General features: G+C 44.6%; 1 protein-coding gene across 1 annotated transcript in view; it reads right to left on the bottom strand.

Moving 5' to 3' along the window:
- The window catches only part of LOC137327209 (cilia- and flagella-associated protein 47-like), a 602,936-nt gene that overhangs the window by 343,294 nt on the left and 241,951 nt on the right, over nt 1-17,691 (bottom strand). Inside the window, exons 35-38 of the mRNA XM_067992778.1 lie at nt 16,239-16,336; nt 14,648-14,764; nt 10,732-10,866; nt 8,903-9,015 (exon numbers count right to left, since the gene is read on the bottom strand). Coding sequence (XP_067848879.1) covers nt 8,903-9,015; nt 10,732-10,866; nt 14,648-14,764; nt 16,239-16,336 — 463 coding nt within the window. The remainder of the gene's footprint in view (nt 1-8,902; nt 9,016-10,731; nt 10,867-14,647; nt 14,765-16,238; nt 16,337-17,691) is intronic.

Here is a 17,691-nt window from a genome sequence, read left to right as displayed (position 1 = left end):
AGAGCCAAGCTGCCACAAGCTGAGCGTTTATCACGATTTGTCGTATGCTGCATGCTGCACAACCTGGCCATTATGAGGGAACAGCCCTTGCCACCGCCTATCAGGCAAGAACCTGAGCAAGAGGAAGAGGCAGAGGCGGAGGAGGAGGAAGAGGTGGAGGGGGAGGAAATGCAGCAGGAAGTGGAGGAAGAGGCTGGGAGGCTACAACGTACAACGAAGACAGGTCCTGTCTACTCTGTCTGCATGATCAGATTATTAATGAGCGATACCATTAACCTCAACGGTTGCCTGGCCCATCAAAGTCCCCATTCACCAACAGTCCCACACTCCTTACATTTCCTCGCTCACATGACCATCAAATCATCATCCTTATGATTACGCAATGCTTCTTCCCTCAGCTCATCGCAGAAATAAAAACCACCACCAAATCCAAATTCAAATCCACATTTATAAATTAACAAATGAAAAGATGCAAATAAAATGAGACTATCCAACTTTGCACATTCCCTTAGTGCCTGTTGTTCATGTGCCTTATACCTTTCCTAGTGCTCCTACAAGGTGCATCCCCAGTGGCTGGAGCACGGGTGGTGGAAAGCTGCTGACCTTCAGTTGAGGAGGCTGCAGATGGCCTCGGAGGGGCTGAGAGGGCCTGGCTTCAGACTGCACGATCTCAGCCTGGGCTGCAGCAGTCTGGGCTGGTTGGCTGACAGGCAATAGCAAGGGCACTGCAGAGAGTGGCAGGGGTGAGAGCAGGAAAGCTGTTATCCTGAGAAAGGGCAGTAGGTTCGTCTTTCATGGTGTCACTGCCACTCTTCCAGGGTGGTGCCTCAGCAATCCTGGTGATCTGTTGGAGAACAGATTGCTGAACTGCTGTGATGCCCTGGAAGCCCCTTTCAACAGTGGTACCCAGAGCCACGACAGCTGCCGTCTGAGTTTCCAAGGCAGCAGTCTGAGCTCCCAAAGGTCAGACCTTTGATGGTAGGTTTGTGCTGCAATGGAAGCTGTGACATCAGTCATCAGACGCTGCATCATTATGGGTTCCACAGGTGTGCTGATGGAGTCGACCACCTGTTCCATGTTGTAAAGGATGGGTCCAAGCTCTGTGCAAAGCCCTGTGCCAAGTTGAAGCTGGACTCCTCTATACTCCTTGACATTGTGCACATGCTCTTTGGCAGGCTTTCCAGTGCACTGGATTTGGTGGTGTACGCCCATCAGGTTTATTCGGTTGCCTGGCCCATCAAAGTCTTCATCTGACTACTCTGCGGCAGAACTAGTGTGCGATCTTGCCATCCGGCGAGCTGACACCTGCAGTATCCTTTCCCCCGTTCCGGCTCCTGCGCACTTGTGCTCGGTGTCTCACCACGTGCAGATCCCTCCTCTATCCTAGCCTCTAAACTACACGCAATGGCAGTCTCTGAGCTGGTGGCTGCGAGTTTAAGATCGAGTGATGGTGTGTCTTCATCATCATTGTCTTCTTCTGTGTCTTCATCATCACTGTCTTCTTCCTCTGCCTCCTCTAACTGGGTAGGTTCCAGTTCTTGGGTATCTGAAATGACAAAGGGACACAGGTTCAGTTGCGGTGAGGGGAGAGAAGAAAGAAGTGCGTGCTTACACCATCTGCAGGACATGAGTCAGAAAAGATTGTGGGATGAGGGAGAAGCAAGGAGGAGGATTAGGTATGCAGAGACCCTCACCATCGAACTCTCCAGCACCGCCACAGGCCACCGCCTCAGCGATGGCCCCCCAATGATGGCCAGCACTGTCTCCTCTATGGGAGTTAAGACATGTAGGCACACTCGTCCTCCTCCAGTTCTTTCTTGCTGCCTCCTGTTATGCGCCACCTTCTCCTGCAAGAAAGAGGGAAGTATGTCAGTGAATGTCCTGCATGACGTTTGGGTGATGTGGCTGTCATGGTTGAATAGCTGCCAGTGTGTGTGACCAGTGAGTTGTGGGTGTGCGGCTTGCAACAGTGGTAATGTGTGAGGGTGAGATGAAACATCTGATTTGAATGGTTGAGTACTGATTGAAAGAGATAGTTGGTCGGTGAGTGATGGGGGCTGTAGTGCATTGAGTAGTGGATAAGGCTAGTAGTGCAGCTGGTACAATGTGCCACTTGAAACTTGAACTCACTTGACAACTCGTGTTAAATCACTGAACTTCTTCCTGCGCTGCATCCATGTTCTTGGCACTATGCTTCTTCCGCTACTTCCTCCCACTGTCTCTTGAGTATATGTCTGGAGGGCCTCTTGCCACACTGCGGATACAGCATGCCCCTCCTTCTCTCCACCTCTTGCACCAAGGACTCTCGTGCATCATCAGAGAACCTTGCAGGCGCAACCATTCTTCAAAGTATCACAGTACAGATTCAGTTTTGAAACGACTCCCATCACTTCTTGCAGCCACCATGCACCTCCCCTTGAAGGGGTGCAGACTGCCTTTAAGAAGCACGAGTCATTTGCAATATCGGGGCCCCCAGCTGATGCACGCAGCCAATCAACAGCACAGGTAGCACTGGCTGCATGCAGCAATCTTTTAAAACAGAAGTTAACACAAAGGTTACGTGCTGCCTGCATCGCTACGAACGGGCATGGGCTAATTACACACTGCGATCCCAGTGCCCGTTTTCGGGGATTGTCCAATTTAACCCACATGCTCTTTCAACGTACCTGCAATCGTTTGAGTGTTATATTGCAATATAAACTGTCATTATGCACGTAAAACATTGCAATTAATGATTGAAATGAAAAGAATCATGCATGTCTGCCATTCTTGTTGTAAAATTTAAAGTCAATTGCACAAATAAACCAGAGAAGTTTTTTTCTTTAAAGTGCATACAAGGAATTTCAATGCTTTTATAAAAATTATAGATCTTGAAAACTAATTTTTATTGGCTTGCATGAAGAACAAATGGACTACACTTTTTTTTTACTCTCCACATTATTAAATACAAATCAATCCTCAAAATGAAACAACACATATCCATGTTTCCCACTCTCAGGAAAACCAAATTATGCAGTCTACTAACATTATAAATTATCCATCTGAAAAGATATAGAATTTGAAGTAACCAACCATCAATGTCATTTACCACCATAGGTCATACAAATCATGGAGTAAATTCCGTACCAACTAATAAGAATTCTATGTCTTCCAGACTAACGTTGACAGTTCATTCATAGCAATATTGAGCTTCAGTTCAAAACAAATTTAATGATATTCATCAACTCAACTGAACAATACAGTATGAACTATTCCACTGTCAGAGAAGCAGCCTGTTTAAATTACATTAACCAAGTTAGAATTATTACTTGGTTACATGCCACCTTCTATAATATATTCAAAGATAGATGGCATATACATATATACAAATAACACAGAATTATAGAATGGTTACAGCACAGAAGGAGGCCATTTGGCCTGTCAAGTCCATGCCAGCTCTCCATGCATTCCAGATCATAACCACTCACTGCGTAAAAAAGTTTTTCCTCATGTCACCTTTCGTTCTCTTGCCAATCACCTTAAATCTGTGTCCTCTGGTTCTCGACCCTCCCACCAATGGGAACAATTTCTCTCTACCTACTCTGTCTCGACCCCTCATGATTTTGAACACCTCTATCAAATCTCCTCTCAACCTTCTCTGCTCTAAGGAGAACAAGCCCAGCTTCTCCAGCTTATCCACATAACTGAAGTCCCTCATCCCTGGAACCATTCTAGTAAATCTTTTCTGCACCCTCTCTAAGGCCTTCACATACTTCTTAAAGTGCGCTGCCCAGAATTGCTCACAATACTCCAGTTGTGGCCAAACCAGTGTTTTATAAAGGTTCATTATAACCGCCTTGCTTTTGTACTCTATGCCTCTATTTATAAAGCCCAGGATCCCGTATGCTTTTTTAACCACTTTTTCAACCTGCCCTGCCACCTTCAATGACCTGCTCAAATATACTCCAAGGTCTCTCTGTTCCTGTAACCCCTTTAGAATTGTACCATTTAGTTCATATTGCCTCTCCTCATTCTTCCTGCCAAAATGTATCACTTCGCACTTTTCTGCATTAAATTTCATCTGCCATGTGTCCGGCCATTCCACCAGCCTGTCTATGTCCTCTTCACCACTACTCTCTGTTTTCTGTCACTTAGCCAATTTCGTATCCGTGCCACCACTACCCCTTTTATTCCGTGGATTTCAACTTTGCTGACAAGCCTATTATGTGGCACTTTATGAAACGCCTTTTGGAAATCCATATACACCACATTAACCGCTTTGCCCTCATCAACCCTCTCTGTTACCTCATCAAAAAACTCTTATCAGGTTAGTTAAACACAATTTGCCTTTCCTTAATTAATCCACCCTTGTCCAAGTGACTGTTAATTTTGTCCGGGATTATTGCTTCTAAAAGCTTCCCCACCACCAAGGTTAAACTAATTGGCCTGTAGTTGCGGGGTTTATCCTTACACTCATTTTTGAACATGGGTGTAACATTTACAATTCTCCAGTCCTCTGCCATCCGCAACCCCCCGTACCTAAGGATGATTGGAAGATTATGGCCAGTACCTCCGCAATTTCCACCCTCACTTCCCTCAGCAACCGAGGATGTATTCCATCCGGACCTGGTGACTTATCTGCTTTAAGTGCAGCCAGCCTTTCTAGTACGTCCTCTTTATCAATTTTTAGCCCAGTATCTCAACTGCCTCCTCATTTACTGTGACTTTGACAGCATTTTCTTCCTTGGTAAAGGCAGATGCAAAGTACTCATTTAGTACCTCAGCCATGCCCTCTGCCTCCATGAGTAGGTCTCCATTTTGGATCCTAATCGGCCCCACCCCTCCTCTTACTACCCATTTACTATTTAAATGCCAATGTCAATGCTTGGGCCCCAGCTATTCACAATATATATCAATGATTTGGATAAGGGAACCAAATGTAATATTTCCAAGTTTGCTGACGACACGAAACTAGGTGGGATTGTGAGTTGTGAAGAGGATGCACAGAGGCTTCAAGGCGATTTAGACAAGTTGAGTGAGTGGGCAAATACATGGCAGATGCAGTATAATGTGGATAAATGTGAAATTATCCACTTCAGAAGGAAAAACAGAAAGGCAGAGTATTATTTAAATGGTGATAGATTGGGAAATGTTGATGTACAAAGGGACCCGGGTGTCCTTGTACACCAGTCACTGAAAACAAACATGCAGGTGCAGCAAGCAGTTCGGGAGGCAAATGGTATACTGGCCTTCATTGCAAGAGGATTTGAATACAGGTGCAAGGATGTCTTACTGCAGTTATATAGGGCCTTGGTGAGACCACACCTGGAGTATTGTGTGCAGTTTTGGCCTCCTTACCTAAGAAAGGATATACTTGCCATAGAGGGAGTGCAGTGAAAGTTCACCAGACTGATTCCTGGGATGGCAGGACTGTCATATGAGGAGAGATTGGGTCAACTAGGCCTATATTCACTAGAGTTTAGAAGAATGAGAGGGGATTTCATTGGAACATATAAAATTCTGACAGGGCTAGACAGACTGGATGCAGGGAGGATGTTTCCCCTGGCTGGGGGGTCCAGAACGAGGGGTCACGGTCTCAGAATTCGGGGTAGGACATTTAGGACTGAGATGAGGAGAAATTTCTTCACTCAGAGGGTGATGAACCTGTAGAATTCTCTACCACGGAAGGCTGTGGAGGCCAAGTCACTGAATATATTTAAGAAGGAGCTAGATAGATTTCTAGACAAAAAAGGCATCAAGGGGTATGGGGAGAGATTGGGAATATGGTATTGAGATAGAGGATCAGCCATGATCATATTGAATGGCGGAGCAGGCTCGAAGGGCCGAATGGTCTAATTCCTGCTCCTATTTTCTATGTTTCTATGTTTAGAAGACTTTTGGATTCCCTTTTATGTCAGTTGCCAGTTTATTTTCATACTCTCTCTTTGCCCCTCTTATTATTTTTTACTTTCCCTCTGAGCTTTCTATATTTAGCCTGGTTCTCACTTGTATTATCAACCTGACATCTGTCACATGCTCTCTTTTTCTGCTTCATCTTACTCTCTATCTCTTTCATCATCCAGGGAGCCCTGGCTTTGATTGCCCTCCCTTTCCCCTTCGTGGGAATGCACCTAGACTGTACCTGAATCATCTCCTCTTTAAAGGCCACCCATTGTTCAATTACAGTTTTGACTGCCAATCTTTGATTCCAATTTACCCGATCCATTCTCAACCCAATGAAATTGGCCCTCCTCCAATTAAGTACTTTTACTCTAGATTGCTCCTTGTCCTTTTACATAGCTAATGTAAGCCTTATGATACTATGATCACTGTTCCCTAAATGTTCCTCCACTTGACCCACCTCATTCCCCAGAACCTGATCCAGCAATGCTTCCTTCTCGTTGGGCCGGAAACATGCTGATCAAGAAGGTTCTCCTGAACACACTTCAGAAATTCTTCCCCCTCACGGCCCTTTACACTATTACTATCCCAGTCTATATTAGGATAATTGAAGTCCCCCATTATTACTACTCTATGGTTCTTGTAACTTTCTGTAATTTCTCTGCAAATTTGTTCATCTATATCCTTCCCACTAGTTGGTGGCCTATAGAATACACCCAGTAGTGTAATGGCACCTATATTGTTTCTTAACTCTTACCAAATAGATTCTGTCCTTGACCCCTCCAGGACAATCTCTCTCTTCAGCACTGCACTATTCTCCTTAGGAGGGCGGTGGGTTGGCAGCGGGGGGTCGATTGGGCGCGTGGGTAACGTGTCCAGTGAAATCGGGGTGCTCCGCACGCAATCGCAGTTTGATTGAAGGTACTTACCTTTGCTTCCGGGTTTCGCGCTGGAAAGCTGCGCAGCGGGCGGACTGCGCAGGCGCATCATAGGCTGTCAGTTGGAGGAGCTCTATTTAAAGGGCCAGTCCTCCACTGACTGATGCTGCAGAAAATAGGCAAAATTACAGCATGGTGCAGCCCGGGGGAAGGCTGCTCCCAGGTTTAATGATGCCTCACTCCAGGTATTATTGGATGGGGTGAGGAGGAGGGGGAGGACAGAGATCTTCTCCCCAGCGGACAGGAGGAAGTGGCCTGCCTCTGCCACCAAGAAGGCCTGGCTCAAGGTGGCAGAGGAGGTCACCTGCACCACCAACATATCACGCACCTGCATACAGTTAAGGAGGCGCTTCAATGACCTAAGTAGGTCAGCCGAAGTGAGTACACTTACTCATTCCCCTACACTCCGTCTGCCACATCACCTCCCCCATCCCACATTTCCTTCTGCACTGCCAACACTATTCTATCACATCACTTCTCACACCCACTCAAAGCTCATCCTGATCTTACCTGCACTTACTCACCTCGCCAGTACTCATCCCACCACTACCACTCAACCCAATCCTCATACAATCTCATGGCTCTATCTCATACTCATCCTCTCATGCATCTCTTTCACAGTCAGCCTCACTCAACCTGCCACTACCTGTGCTGCAGCCACAGGGCATGCATCACATATGTGCAGTAGGACGCATAAGACAAACATGTCGTGAGCATGAAGGGGATGCAGAAGGATGTTTGAGGGTTTGTCATGGTTTTTACTTATATTTGAATTCTGATCAACTCACATTACATATTATATTGTCACCACTACTGCCACGTCTTTGCGAATCTTGTCTGGTTTGTGCAATAATGCCCTTTCCTGAGGATCACTATAAAGACCCACAACTGATGCCACCCATTGTGTCACTGCAGAGTGGGTGTAGGTGTATTTGCAGGGCTCTTTTGTGCAGACGACTGAGAGACGTCGGCGATGTCCCCCGTGGCACCCTGGAAGGATGCTAAGGAGAAGATGTTGAGGACAGTGGTGACTTTGACAGCGACAGGTAAGAAGATGGTGCTCGGGCCAGCTGGGAGCAGCTCGGCATGAAGGAGGCTGCAGATGTCCATAACTACATGTCGGGTGACTCTGAGCACTGCTGCTCAGAGAGGTCCAGGAAGCTGAGCATCAGTCTGTAGACCCTATGGCGAGGGTAGTACCTTCTGCGACGCATCTCTCTCTGCGGTTGGCCTCCCTCCTGCTGTGCAGGTGGATGTGTCACAGCACTGTGCTGTGGAGCTCCACGTGTCAGAGGTGGACGGCGTGGCTGGTGATGCTGTTCGTCCTCCGAGGAGGTCATGACTGCAGCTACGGCGGCCCCCATCTGGAAGATGTACGTTAGAGGGGGTCCGCAAGGTAGGTAAATGTGTCTGCACACAGGGGTAAGTGGGCAAGTTTGTGAATTTTATTGTTAGGAGGAGAGTGGTGGAGGCCAAACTTTGCCTAAAGTGACAGAGTGGCCTCCTGCAATGAGTGAGGGTCTCCCCCCTTGCCTGTCAAATGGACCTTTGCAGCTGCCACAGGCTGGTGGCTGCAACACATCCATGTCAACTGGGAGTGTTTCCCCAGTACGGGAAACAGTCTCAGTTGAGATGAAAATCCCACCCCTCCTAAAATATCATGTCAATCAGGTCTGCTAATGACCTGAAGTATCAAAATAATTACCTTAAGTAGCATCCCGCCGGCTTTAATTGCCGGCAGGTGTCCCGCATGCGGGGGCTGCACGCGCATGTAAGCGCGTCACAGGGGAACCCGGAAGTGGGCGGGTTGGAGCCGGGCTCCGGACCCGTCCCGGGAATCCCCGATTTTCGGAGCCCCCCGCCACGAACCTGCCGGCTTGGGGGTCCGAAAATCGAGCCCTTTGTTACATCGAGGTGAGGACATGGAATATCCCACCAGAAGCAGTAGTGAAAGGAGAATCCATAAAGGAGAACAATGGCAATAAACAAAGAGACCATTACATGTTTCTAATATAAAGAAATAGAGCATTTGACAAACACAACATAAAACAAACCCTAGGGCAAACATTAGGAATTTAATTTACCTTTCCGGGACTGTGACTTCATTTCCACTGGGCAAAGAGAAATCAGCTGCCTCTTTCCCTACTATTGTTGCAAAATATACTATATGCCTCATGATGGGATTTTGTAATCGAACCTGCATTAAAATAATAAAAAATAGCCTCATTTTTAATGCAGCAACATATAGTGCTCAAGGGTCATTAATTTAAATGTTTAAAGTTAAACGTTTCCATTGAACTTTCAACAAAATATCGCTACCAGATTTCCTCTTAACCTTCCGTATTCTGTTTTCACTAGGGAATGGAATTAAATTGATAGCTCTTTCAGAGAGCTAACACAGAAGCAATGGGCTGAATGGCATCCTTCTATGTTGTAAAATTCTATTATATAAAACAGTAAAATATTATTTGTTCATACTTAAAATGTGACTTTAAAATTATGATTTTATAAACAAACTTAATAAGTACTCTCGTAATAAAAATTGCAACAAAATTAATTGTCCGACAAATAAATGTATTGAAAAAGTGTTGAATTGTCCAGAGAGTGGAAAATCATCATTCTCCATTGTCTTGCTCAGCGCAGTAACAAGAAGTTTGCCTGTGACTCCCTAAAGGAAACAGATAAATTGAACCACAATAATATTTTACAGATTCACACAAACTTGAGAGCCTGGGAAGTCAGGCTCAAGGATAGAAAAGGGAAGGTGCATAGACAGTTTAAATTTGATTGCTTCACACAGAGAATGGTCAACATGTGAAATGGACTGCCAAGGAGGGCATTGGATACAGATATTATGGAAACATTTAAGGGTAAATTGGAGTGAAACTTGGGAGAGTAGATGATTGAGAGGTATTTGTTTTTGGGACAGCCAAGTGGACTGCCTAGTCTTTTCTGGTTCTATGCTTTCCTATGTTCCAATGTAGTAGTTTCAGTGGATAGAAAAACAGTGGGGGTAAAATTAGACAGCACCAGTCTCCCAGTGCAAACTCGGAACAGGTAGACCCGAGGCACACTTGATACTTTTCTGTTCCAGGAACTCAAAATTATGAAATTTTCTCAAGCTTAGCCTTTTTCTTACAAACTACAGACTCTTTAAAACGTACTTTGGTGTCACCAGATCACAACTCCCTGATTTGTCTCATCTGCTACTTTGATAACGTCAGGCACTACTGAAACAGGCACGATTGTCCACATGGCTTCTTCAGTATCAAAATTTCTATGATTCTATGGAGTTTTACGCTTCACATAGGTTTCTCAATACAAAACGGGTATTTTGTATGACACATTCTGAAATAACCCCGTCCATTGTTTCGACCATAGTCTCTGAAGACTAAGGTCTGGTCAAATGTACTGCACAATGATTTGGAATTTACATCAGTTAATTGCATTCATGTCCAATAATTACCTCAACTAGCATAAAATATTTATCACCATGCTAAACTGGGGTCACAATTTGTAAACTGGCAAAAATACTGCCCAAAGTAGCGTTAATGCCTAGACTGCTATTTTTCACATAATGTTAACTCAGAACAAAATGACTGGCAGTGAAAATATACAATTTCTCCCTCCTAACCACTTAATTTTCCAGTTCTGGTGTCTGGATAATGAACAATCCAACCTGTGCTGCCACAGGGAAAGGTTTTGCAAACTAGATTCTGGAAGTGGAAAATTAAACAGATCAGTTAAGGATGTCCAGGGAGTTGATCTAAATGGCTCCATTGTTCGTTTTGGTTTTACACTGTTATTCTGAATTTCAATCCCTGCATTAAACAGAGAGGAAAAAGATCACAGCAAAAACCACATGGAAAACAGTTAAGTGCTATGATTCTGAAAGGAGACTTCTTTTTCTCACCTGTTTAACAATGGTAGCATGCAGATCACCAGTGAACTCGACAGTCATTTTAGGAAGGTAGTTAGGAAGTCTTTCATACAAGTAAACACATAGCATAAGCATCATGATAGGATTTGGATCTGAGATGTCAGTGGCCTGTTTAATTAACAAAAAGGTCATCATATTTAAATTGAAAATTAATATTTTAACACTGTTAGTGACGTTTATGATTGTATGCAAAATTGATATGTAATGATCATATTGAAACATCTGCAACAATATAACTATAGAGAAACAAGAGCTATTTTCATCAGAGCAGAGAAGTTTTTAAGAAGATGTTTGATAGAGAGATCAAAATTATGAAGAGTTTCAATACATAAATTGGAATAAGAACTGTTTCCACTGGTCAATAAGTTGGTAACCAGAAGACATAAATGTAAGGTCATCACCAAAAGAACATAGGGAGAGGTTAGGAAAATCCTTTACACAGATGTTGTTAGGACATGGAATACCCTGCCAGAAACAATGGTGGAAGCAGAATCTATTATGGCATTTGGAAGGGAAGTCGATAAATATTGGAAAAAGAAAAACTTAAAAGGATATAAAGGACAAGGAAATGGGGTTAAATAGATAGCTCTTTCAGACAGCTAGAACAGATGTGGTGGGCCAAATAGCCCCCTTCTATGTTATTCTATGATTCTTCATAAGAGAAAACACGGGCATGATTTTAACCCTGAAGAACGGGGGCAGGGGGTGGGGGGCAGTAAAAATTTTAAAAGTTGGGAGCGGGAACAAGTCCCGGCTCAAACCCGCCGAAAAATGAGTTTCACCCAGACGCATCTGGGTGCATGCTTGCTTTGGAAACCCAGAAGTCCCGCCGGCAATTAAAACCGGCGAGATGACATTTAAAGGGGGAATTAAGATAGGGGGAAGTATTAAATCAATTAAATTTGTAGGGATTGAGGCAGAGAAATGATTTTTACTCTGCCTGAACGTGTCTTTTGTGGAAACGGAGATGAGTTGCAGCCGGCAGCCATTTGGACATTTAAACCAGTGATAAAAGGTGAGTTTATGCAGCCGCACGAACCATGTCTCTTAGACAAACATCTGGCTAGGAGTTCTTAATGATTTGACTCAGATTTCTTTGTTCACACTCAGGATTCTTCTGTTCAGACATATTTGCCTGCATTTTAGGCCCCCTCAAACTGACACCATCAGGATAGGGGGTACAATAGATGTATTCAGCACTATATCTGAGGAGGAGGCACATCACCATTCGCACCAGGCACGGCGAGCAGTTCTGAAAGTTGCAGCTCCACAAGACAGAGTTCTGCCACAGGGACCTGCAGAGGAGCAGAGAGGGGAACAATGGAGGGGCCGACGTCACAGGAGACACTACCCGCGTGTGAGGGTCTACAGGCAGAGCCTGGACCTCTCTGAGGAGCAGTGCTTACAAAGGCTCAGATTCAGTCACCAGGTGGTTGCAGACATCTGCAGGCTCCTTCATGCAGAGCTGCTCCCGACTGGGCCTGGTGGCCATGCATTGCCCGTCGCAGTTAAAGTCACCACTGCTCTCAATTTCTTCAACTCTGGATCCTTCCAGGGCGCCACCAGTGACATCACCAGGATCTCTCAGTCAACTGTCCATAAGTGTATACGACGGGTCACAGATGGCTTGTTTGCCAGGGCATCCGACTACGTCAACTTCCCCACCAACAACGTCAGCCAGACTGAGAGGGCAGTGGGTTTCCACTCTCTGGCAGGCTTCCCATGCATACAGGGCGTAATTGATTGCACACACGTAGCAATCTGAGCACCTCCACATAAGCCAGGAATATTCAAAAACAGAAAAGGATATCACTCCATCTGCAGATGTGTGCTAAATTCCCAGGCAGCTGCCACGATTCCTTCATTCTGCACAAATCCAACATCTCGGCCCTCTTCCACGCACAAGACACATTTAAGGGATGGCTCCTTGGAGAGAGGGGATACCACCTGCAGACGTGGCTCATGACACCTGTGAGGAACCCCACCAGCGAGGCACAGAAGCGGTACGACGACAATCACAGCACCACCAGGTCTGTCAGAGAGCAAGCTGTAGGACTCCTGAAGATGTGCTTCCGGTACCTGGATCAATCTGGGGGAGCCCTTCAGTATCTACCAGCGAGTGTGTACAGAATAATACACCCTCGCCGGTGTATGGTGTCCTGCACAATGTCGCTCTTTTATTCTCCTTCTCAAGGATGGCCCCTGGGGTTCAGCATCTGTGCCAAGCTGAGCAGAGCTTGGAGAGGAGTGCGCCCATCGATGCAGACTCCCCACCGCTGCCCTGCCACCAGTGTCTTCTCGTGCTCACTTGTGTGTGTTGATTCATCAGGTGACAACCCAACTACCTGTCTAATAGGACCCACCAACGTGTGAGTATCTGCGCTGGTGGATGGCTCACTAAGATGTGACGATGCACCCTCAGAGGCAGGGAGCTCCTCTGAGGAATCGCCTCAACCATGACTTCGGTCTGTGACGCCTCGAAAGAGAACATACAGCAATATTAATAATCATCGCAGAAGTAATGTTGCGATGAGCATACTGAGGTGTGCAACAGATCAATCATTGATAACATCAATCCATGTTGTGTGTGAGGGATGTTAAAGTTCTGTTTGTGGGGTGCCACTCTCGGCTCCCCCGGCGGCCAGGCACCCACCCTCCGGCTTATATCCAAGGTCTCCTCATCTGCCTCTGTGAAGGCCACAATTTGTGGATGCCCCCCTCCAGTCCATGCCCCATTCCTTGCATTTTGCATTCTCTTCTCCTACAAGGGGAGAAAGTACAGACGTATGAGTGAGTGAGGGTGATGTGCTCACCCGATGGATGTATTGTTTTGGGTCAGGATGACAATGAAGCCAATGCATCAGAGAGTGACTATCAGACAGATTGCTCACATTGCATCAGGATTGGGGTGAATAGGAGAGGTGGTTGCACAAATAACTTGGTGGGGGGGGTGGTGAGGAAGTGCACAGAAAGTGAAGGTGAGTCAAGACTGAACCTTAAGTGGGTGTGAGGAGTGATGTGATGGAGTAGGCTTCGCAGGGCAGTGTGAGGGCTGGGGGGGATACTGTTCACCACAGAATGCAGGTCAATCAGTAACTGTACTCACTTTTCCTGACCTGGTTAGGTCATTAAACCTCTTTCTGCATTGAAGCCACGACCGGGCACTGTGCTTCTGCTGCTCACCTCATCTGCCACCTCCAACCACGCCTTCTAGGTGACATGACCAGGTTTCTTGCTGTGGTCTGCTGAGTACAGCACCTCCCTCCTGCTTCTTACTGCGCCCAGCATTGACTCCAGGGCAGCGTCAGAGAATCGAGGTGCTGGCTTTGCTCTGCAATGTTGCCCACTCATTTTTTTCCTCCTTTCATCTTCAAAATGCATTGCTGGAGTGACCCTTTAAATAGTGGGCTTTAAACGCGTCATGCGGGTGCGCAGTCTGCCTGCTGGGCAGCTTGACGATGCGAAACCCGGAAGCTGAGTTAAGTGGCTGCAATTGAGTTGTAATCGCTCGGGAAACAGCACAATTTTTTTCTCCAGGTTCCCCCCCTCCCCCCCCCCCCCGTTGAGAATCCGCCTCCTGGTTAAAATCATGCCCACGAGTTTTCTTCTGTTTTTAGCCACAAAATGAAAAAAAATGTGTCTGCTGGCATCAAAGGCAAATTTATTATGACAAAATTTAGCTCTATATATTACTTAGAAGAAAATTGATGCTTCTCACCACAAATGCAGGTTGTGAAAGAAAAAATGATTTTGACAGATATCTGAAATTATATTGATATCTTAACTTTAACCAATTATTAATGTTAACAGTATTTATGTCAAGAGGCTCTTGATTTATTAGTTCCTCGTTCTGATTTTAGTGAAATTGTGCAAAAATCACTCAGTTTACCTGTATATCAAAATCAAGGCCAATGGCATAAAATGCATTTAGGAGTACCAGACTATTGTGCAGACATTGCTCAGGAGCAGCAGGAGAAGTGTACATATTCTCCAAATGAGTTGAAATCTGTAACGAAAGGCAATGTTTTGTACTTTTTGTTGCACCAATCTACAAATGAATACCAGTATTAAATGATTTCAAGTTTACTAAATATAATATTGTTTTGTTTAAAAAAAAAGATATTACCAGAAAAATGTAAAATAAATATATAGAAACATCAAAAATCGGAGCAGGAGTAGGCCATTCAGCCCTTCGAGCCTGCTCCGCCATTCAAAATGATCATGGCTGATCCTCTATCTCAATACCATATTCCCGCTCTCTCCCCATACCCCTTGATGCCTTTTGGGTCCAGAAAAAGATTTGCATGATGAATAGTAAACCAACCAAATGATTTGTATTAACCATTTTTAAACATAATTACAAAAAAAAACCGAGATGCGGCCCTGCCTTCCAAGTCCAAAATGTTCCTGGCTGATTTTGTAGTAACGTAGCTGTAATATTTTTGATCTTTTCTAACCTTCTTGCCCTAGATTATTTTGGATCCAGTATATTGGATCATTCTCATGAGTCCCAACTCTCTATACTTTGGAGTATTTATCCTTTCCTTGAAAGCTAAGTAAGCTTTCGGTAACACACCCAGGAAATTAACAATAAACCTTGTCTGGAAATTGCTTTTAGCTACTGGACTTATCTTATACCTTCATAAGATTTCACTCAAAATCAATATAGCATCAAATCAGATCTCATTTTAAGTTAAAAATATTAATCAAATTTATTTTACAAAAGATAAACAAGCGCTCTCGCCTCTGGGTCCGAAGGCTGTGGATTCAACTCCCACTCTAGAAACTTGAGCACAAAATCTAGGCTAACACTTCAGTGCAGTACTGAGAGAGTGCTGCACTGTTGGAGGTGCTGTCTTTCGGATGAGACATTAAACCTCTCAGGTGGACGTAAAAGGTCCCATGGCATTATTTCAAAGAAGACCAGATGAGTTCTCCCCGGTGTCCTGGCCAATATTTACCCCTCAACCAACACCTAAAAAACAGATTATCTGGTCATTATCACATTGCTGTTTGTGGGACCTTGCTGTGTGCAAATTGGCTGCTGCGTTTCCTACATCACAACAGTGACTACTCTTCTAAAGTATTTCATTCACTGTAAAGACCTGACATCTGGTCCTGACCTGACACAGGAAACAAACTGACTAAGACTCCCTTCAGAGTCAGTTTGGGCCATCGGACTTGATTTGTACTGGAAGTTACTGTCAGTGTGAAGCACTTTTCATTTTATACTGACATTAAACTTTCAGAATGTGAATGCATTCTACATGGAAAACAATTCCATTCAGTTTAATATGTGATAGATGATATCCAATGGTGTAAATTAATACAGTATCAAAATTTCCAATCAAAACTTGATTTTATCTATGTCGAGAATCTAACTGATGACCAAATCGCTCCCCCCCCCACCCGTTTTAAAACAGGAAAAAAACAGATATTAAAAAACATTAAATGCAGTGGCTTATAAAAATACAACCTACCAGATCCGGGCAATAAGCAGCCAGGACAGCTGCCAGCACCAAACCATCCAACAAATCTAAGTCAAAATTAATTATCCAGCGTGTTGGTGGTATAGCACCTATTTAAAGGAAGAGGGATAAAAGTGAAAAGCTAAGATAATCAAATCAATATAAAAATAAAGATAAAAGTAAAGCGACAGAGCACAGCATCAAACTTTCTTATTACATGTTTATGAGGACTGACAAAATAGGTTTTCAGACTTCCTCTCTTGATCTTAAAAGAGTTTCGTTTGAGACCAAGAAATAACATTTGCAATTAGAAACCTCCTATTGTACCATGGGCTGTTATAACAAGGTTTTGTTAAATTAGTTTTGTTGCTTTAAAGTTGGACGGGAAGATTTCTTATGATTCTTATGACAGGAAGATCATCTAGCCATCATGTTATGTAAAATTATTGTGTTGCGACTGTTTGATTAGAAACAGGTCCATTAAAATCAAACAAGGAAGCCTGATATAAGATTGTGCTGGTGAAATGGAGCTGCTGGATACCATTATGTTCATAACGTAGCAGGAAGCTTTTCACATGATAGTGTCAGCCATAGCTCAGTTGGTAGCACTCTCGCCTCTGAGTCAGAAGGTTGTAGGTTTAAGTCCCATTCCGGAGACTTGAGCACAAAATCTAGGCCGACACTCTAGTGCAGTACTGATGCTGTCTTTCGGATGAGATGTTAAACTGAGGCCCCCTCTGTCCTCTCAGGTGGACATAAAAGATTCTATGGCACTATTTAGAAGAACAGCAGGAGAGTTATCCCTGTGTCCTGGCCAATATTTATCCCTCAACCACCACTAAAACAAATTATCTGGTCATTATCACAATGCTGTTTGTGGGACCCTGCTGTGCGCAAATTGGCTGCCGTGTTTCCTACATTACAACAGTGACTACACTTCAAAAGTATTTAATTGGCTGCGAACTGCTTTGAGGCGTCCTGAGGTCATGGAAAGCACTATATAAATGCAAGTTCTTTCTTTACATCACACTCTTATTACTGCTAAAAGAGTATACCGACTTCTGCTAAAAGCATAGACTGTAGGACTTCCAACAATATAGTCCCACAGTGCGTCCCTCAGCACAACGTCAGAAAATGGTAGATATGGATATGCAATCCTTTACTTGCCATAAGGTCAGAAATGGGGATGTTCGCTGATGACTGCACAGTGTTCAGTTCCATTCGCAACCCCTCAAATAATGAAGCAGTTCGAGCCCGCATGCAGCAAGACCTGGACAACATCCAGGCTTGGGCTCATAAGTGGCAAGTAACATTCGCGCCAGATAAGTGCCAGGCAATGACCATCTCCAACAAGAGAGAGTCTATCCACCTCCCCTTGACATTCAACGGCATTACCATCGCCGAATCCCCCACCATCAACATCCTGGGGGTCACCATTAACCAGAAATTTAACTGGACCAGCCAT

Source organism: Heptranchias perlo, chromosome 11 (genome assembly GCF_035084215.1).
Source record: "Heptranchias perlo isolate sHepPer1 chromosome 11, sHepPer1.hap1, whole genome shotgun sequence".
NCBI classification, from domain to species: Eukaryota; Metazoa; Chordata; class Chondrichthyes; order Hexanchiformes; family Hexanchidae; genus Heptranchias; species Heptranchias perlo.
Note: the sequence above shows the minus strand (reverse complement) of the source record. Positions and strands in the feature narration are given on the sequence as shown.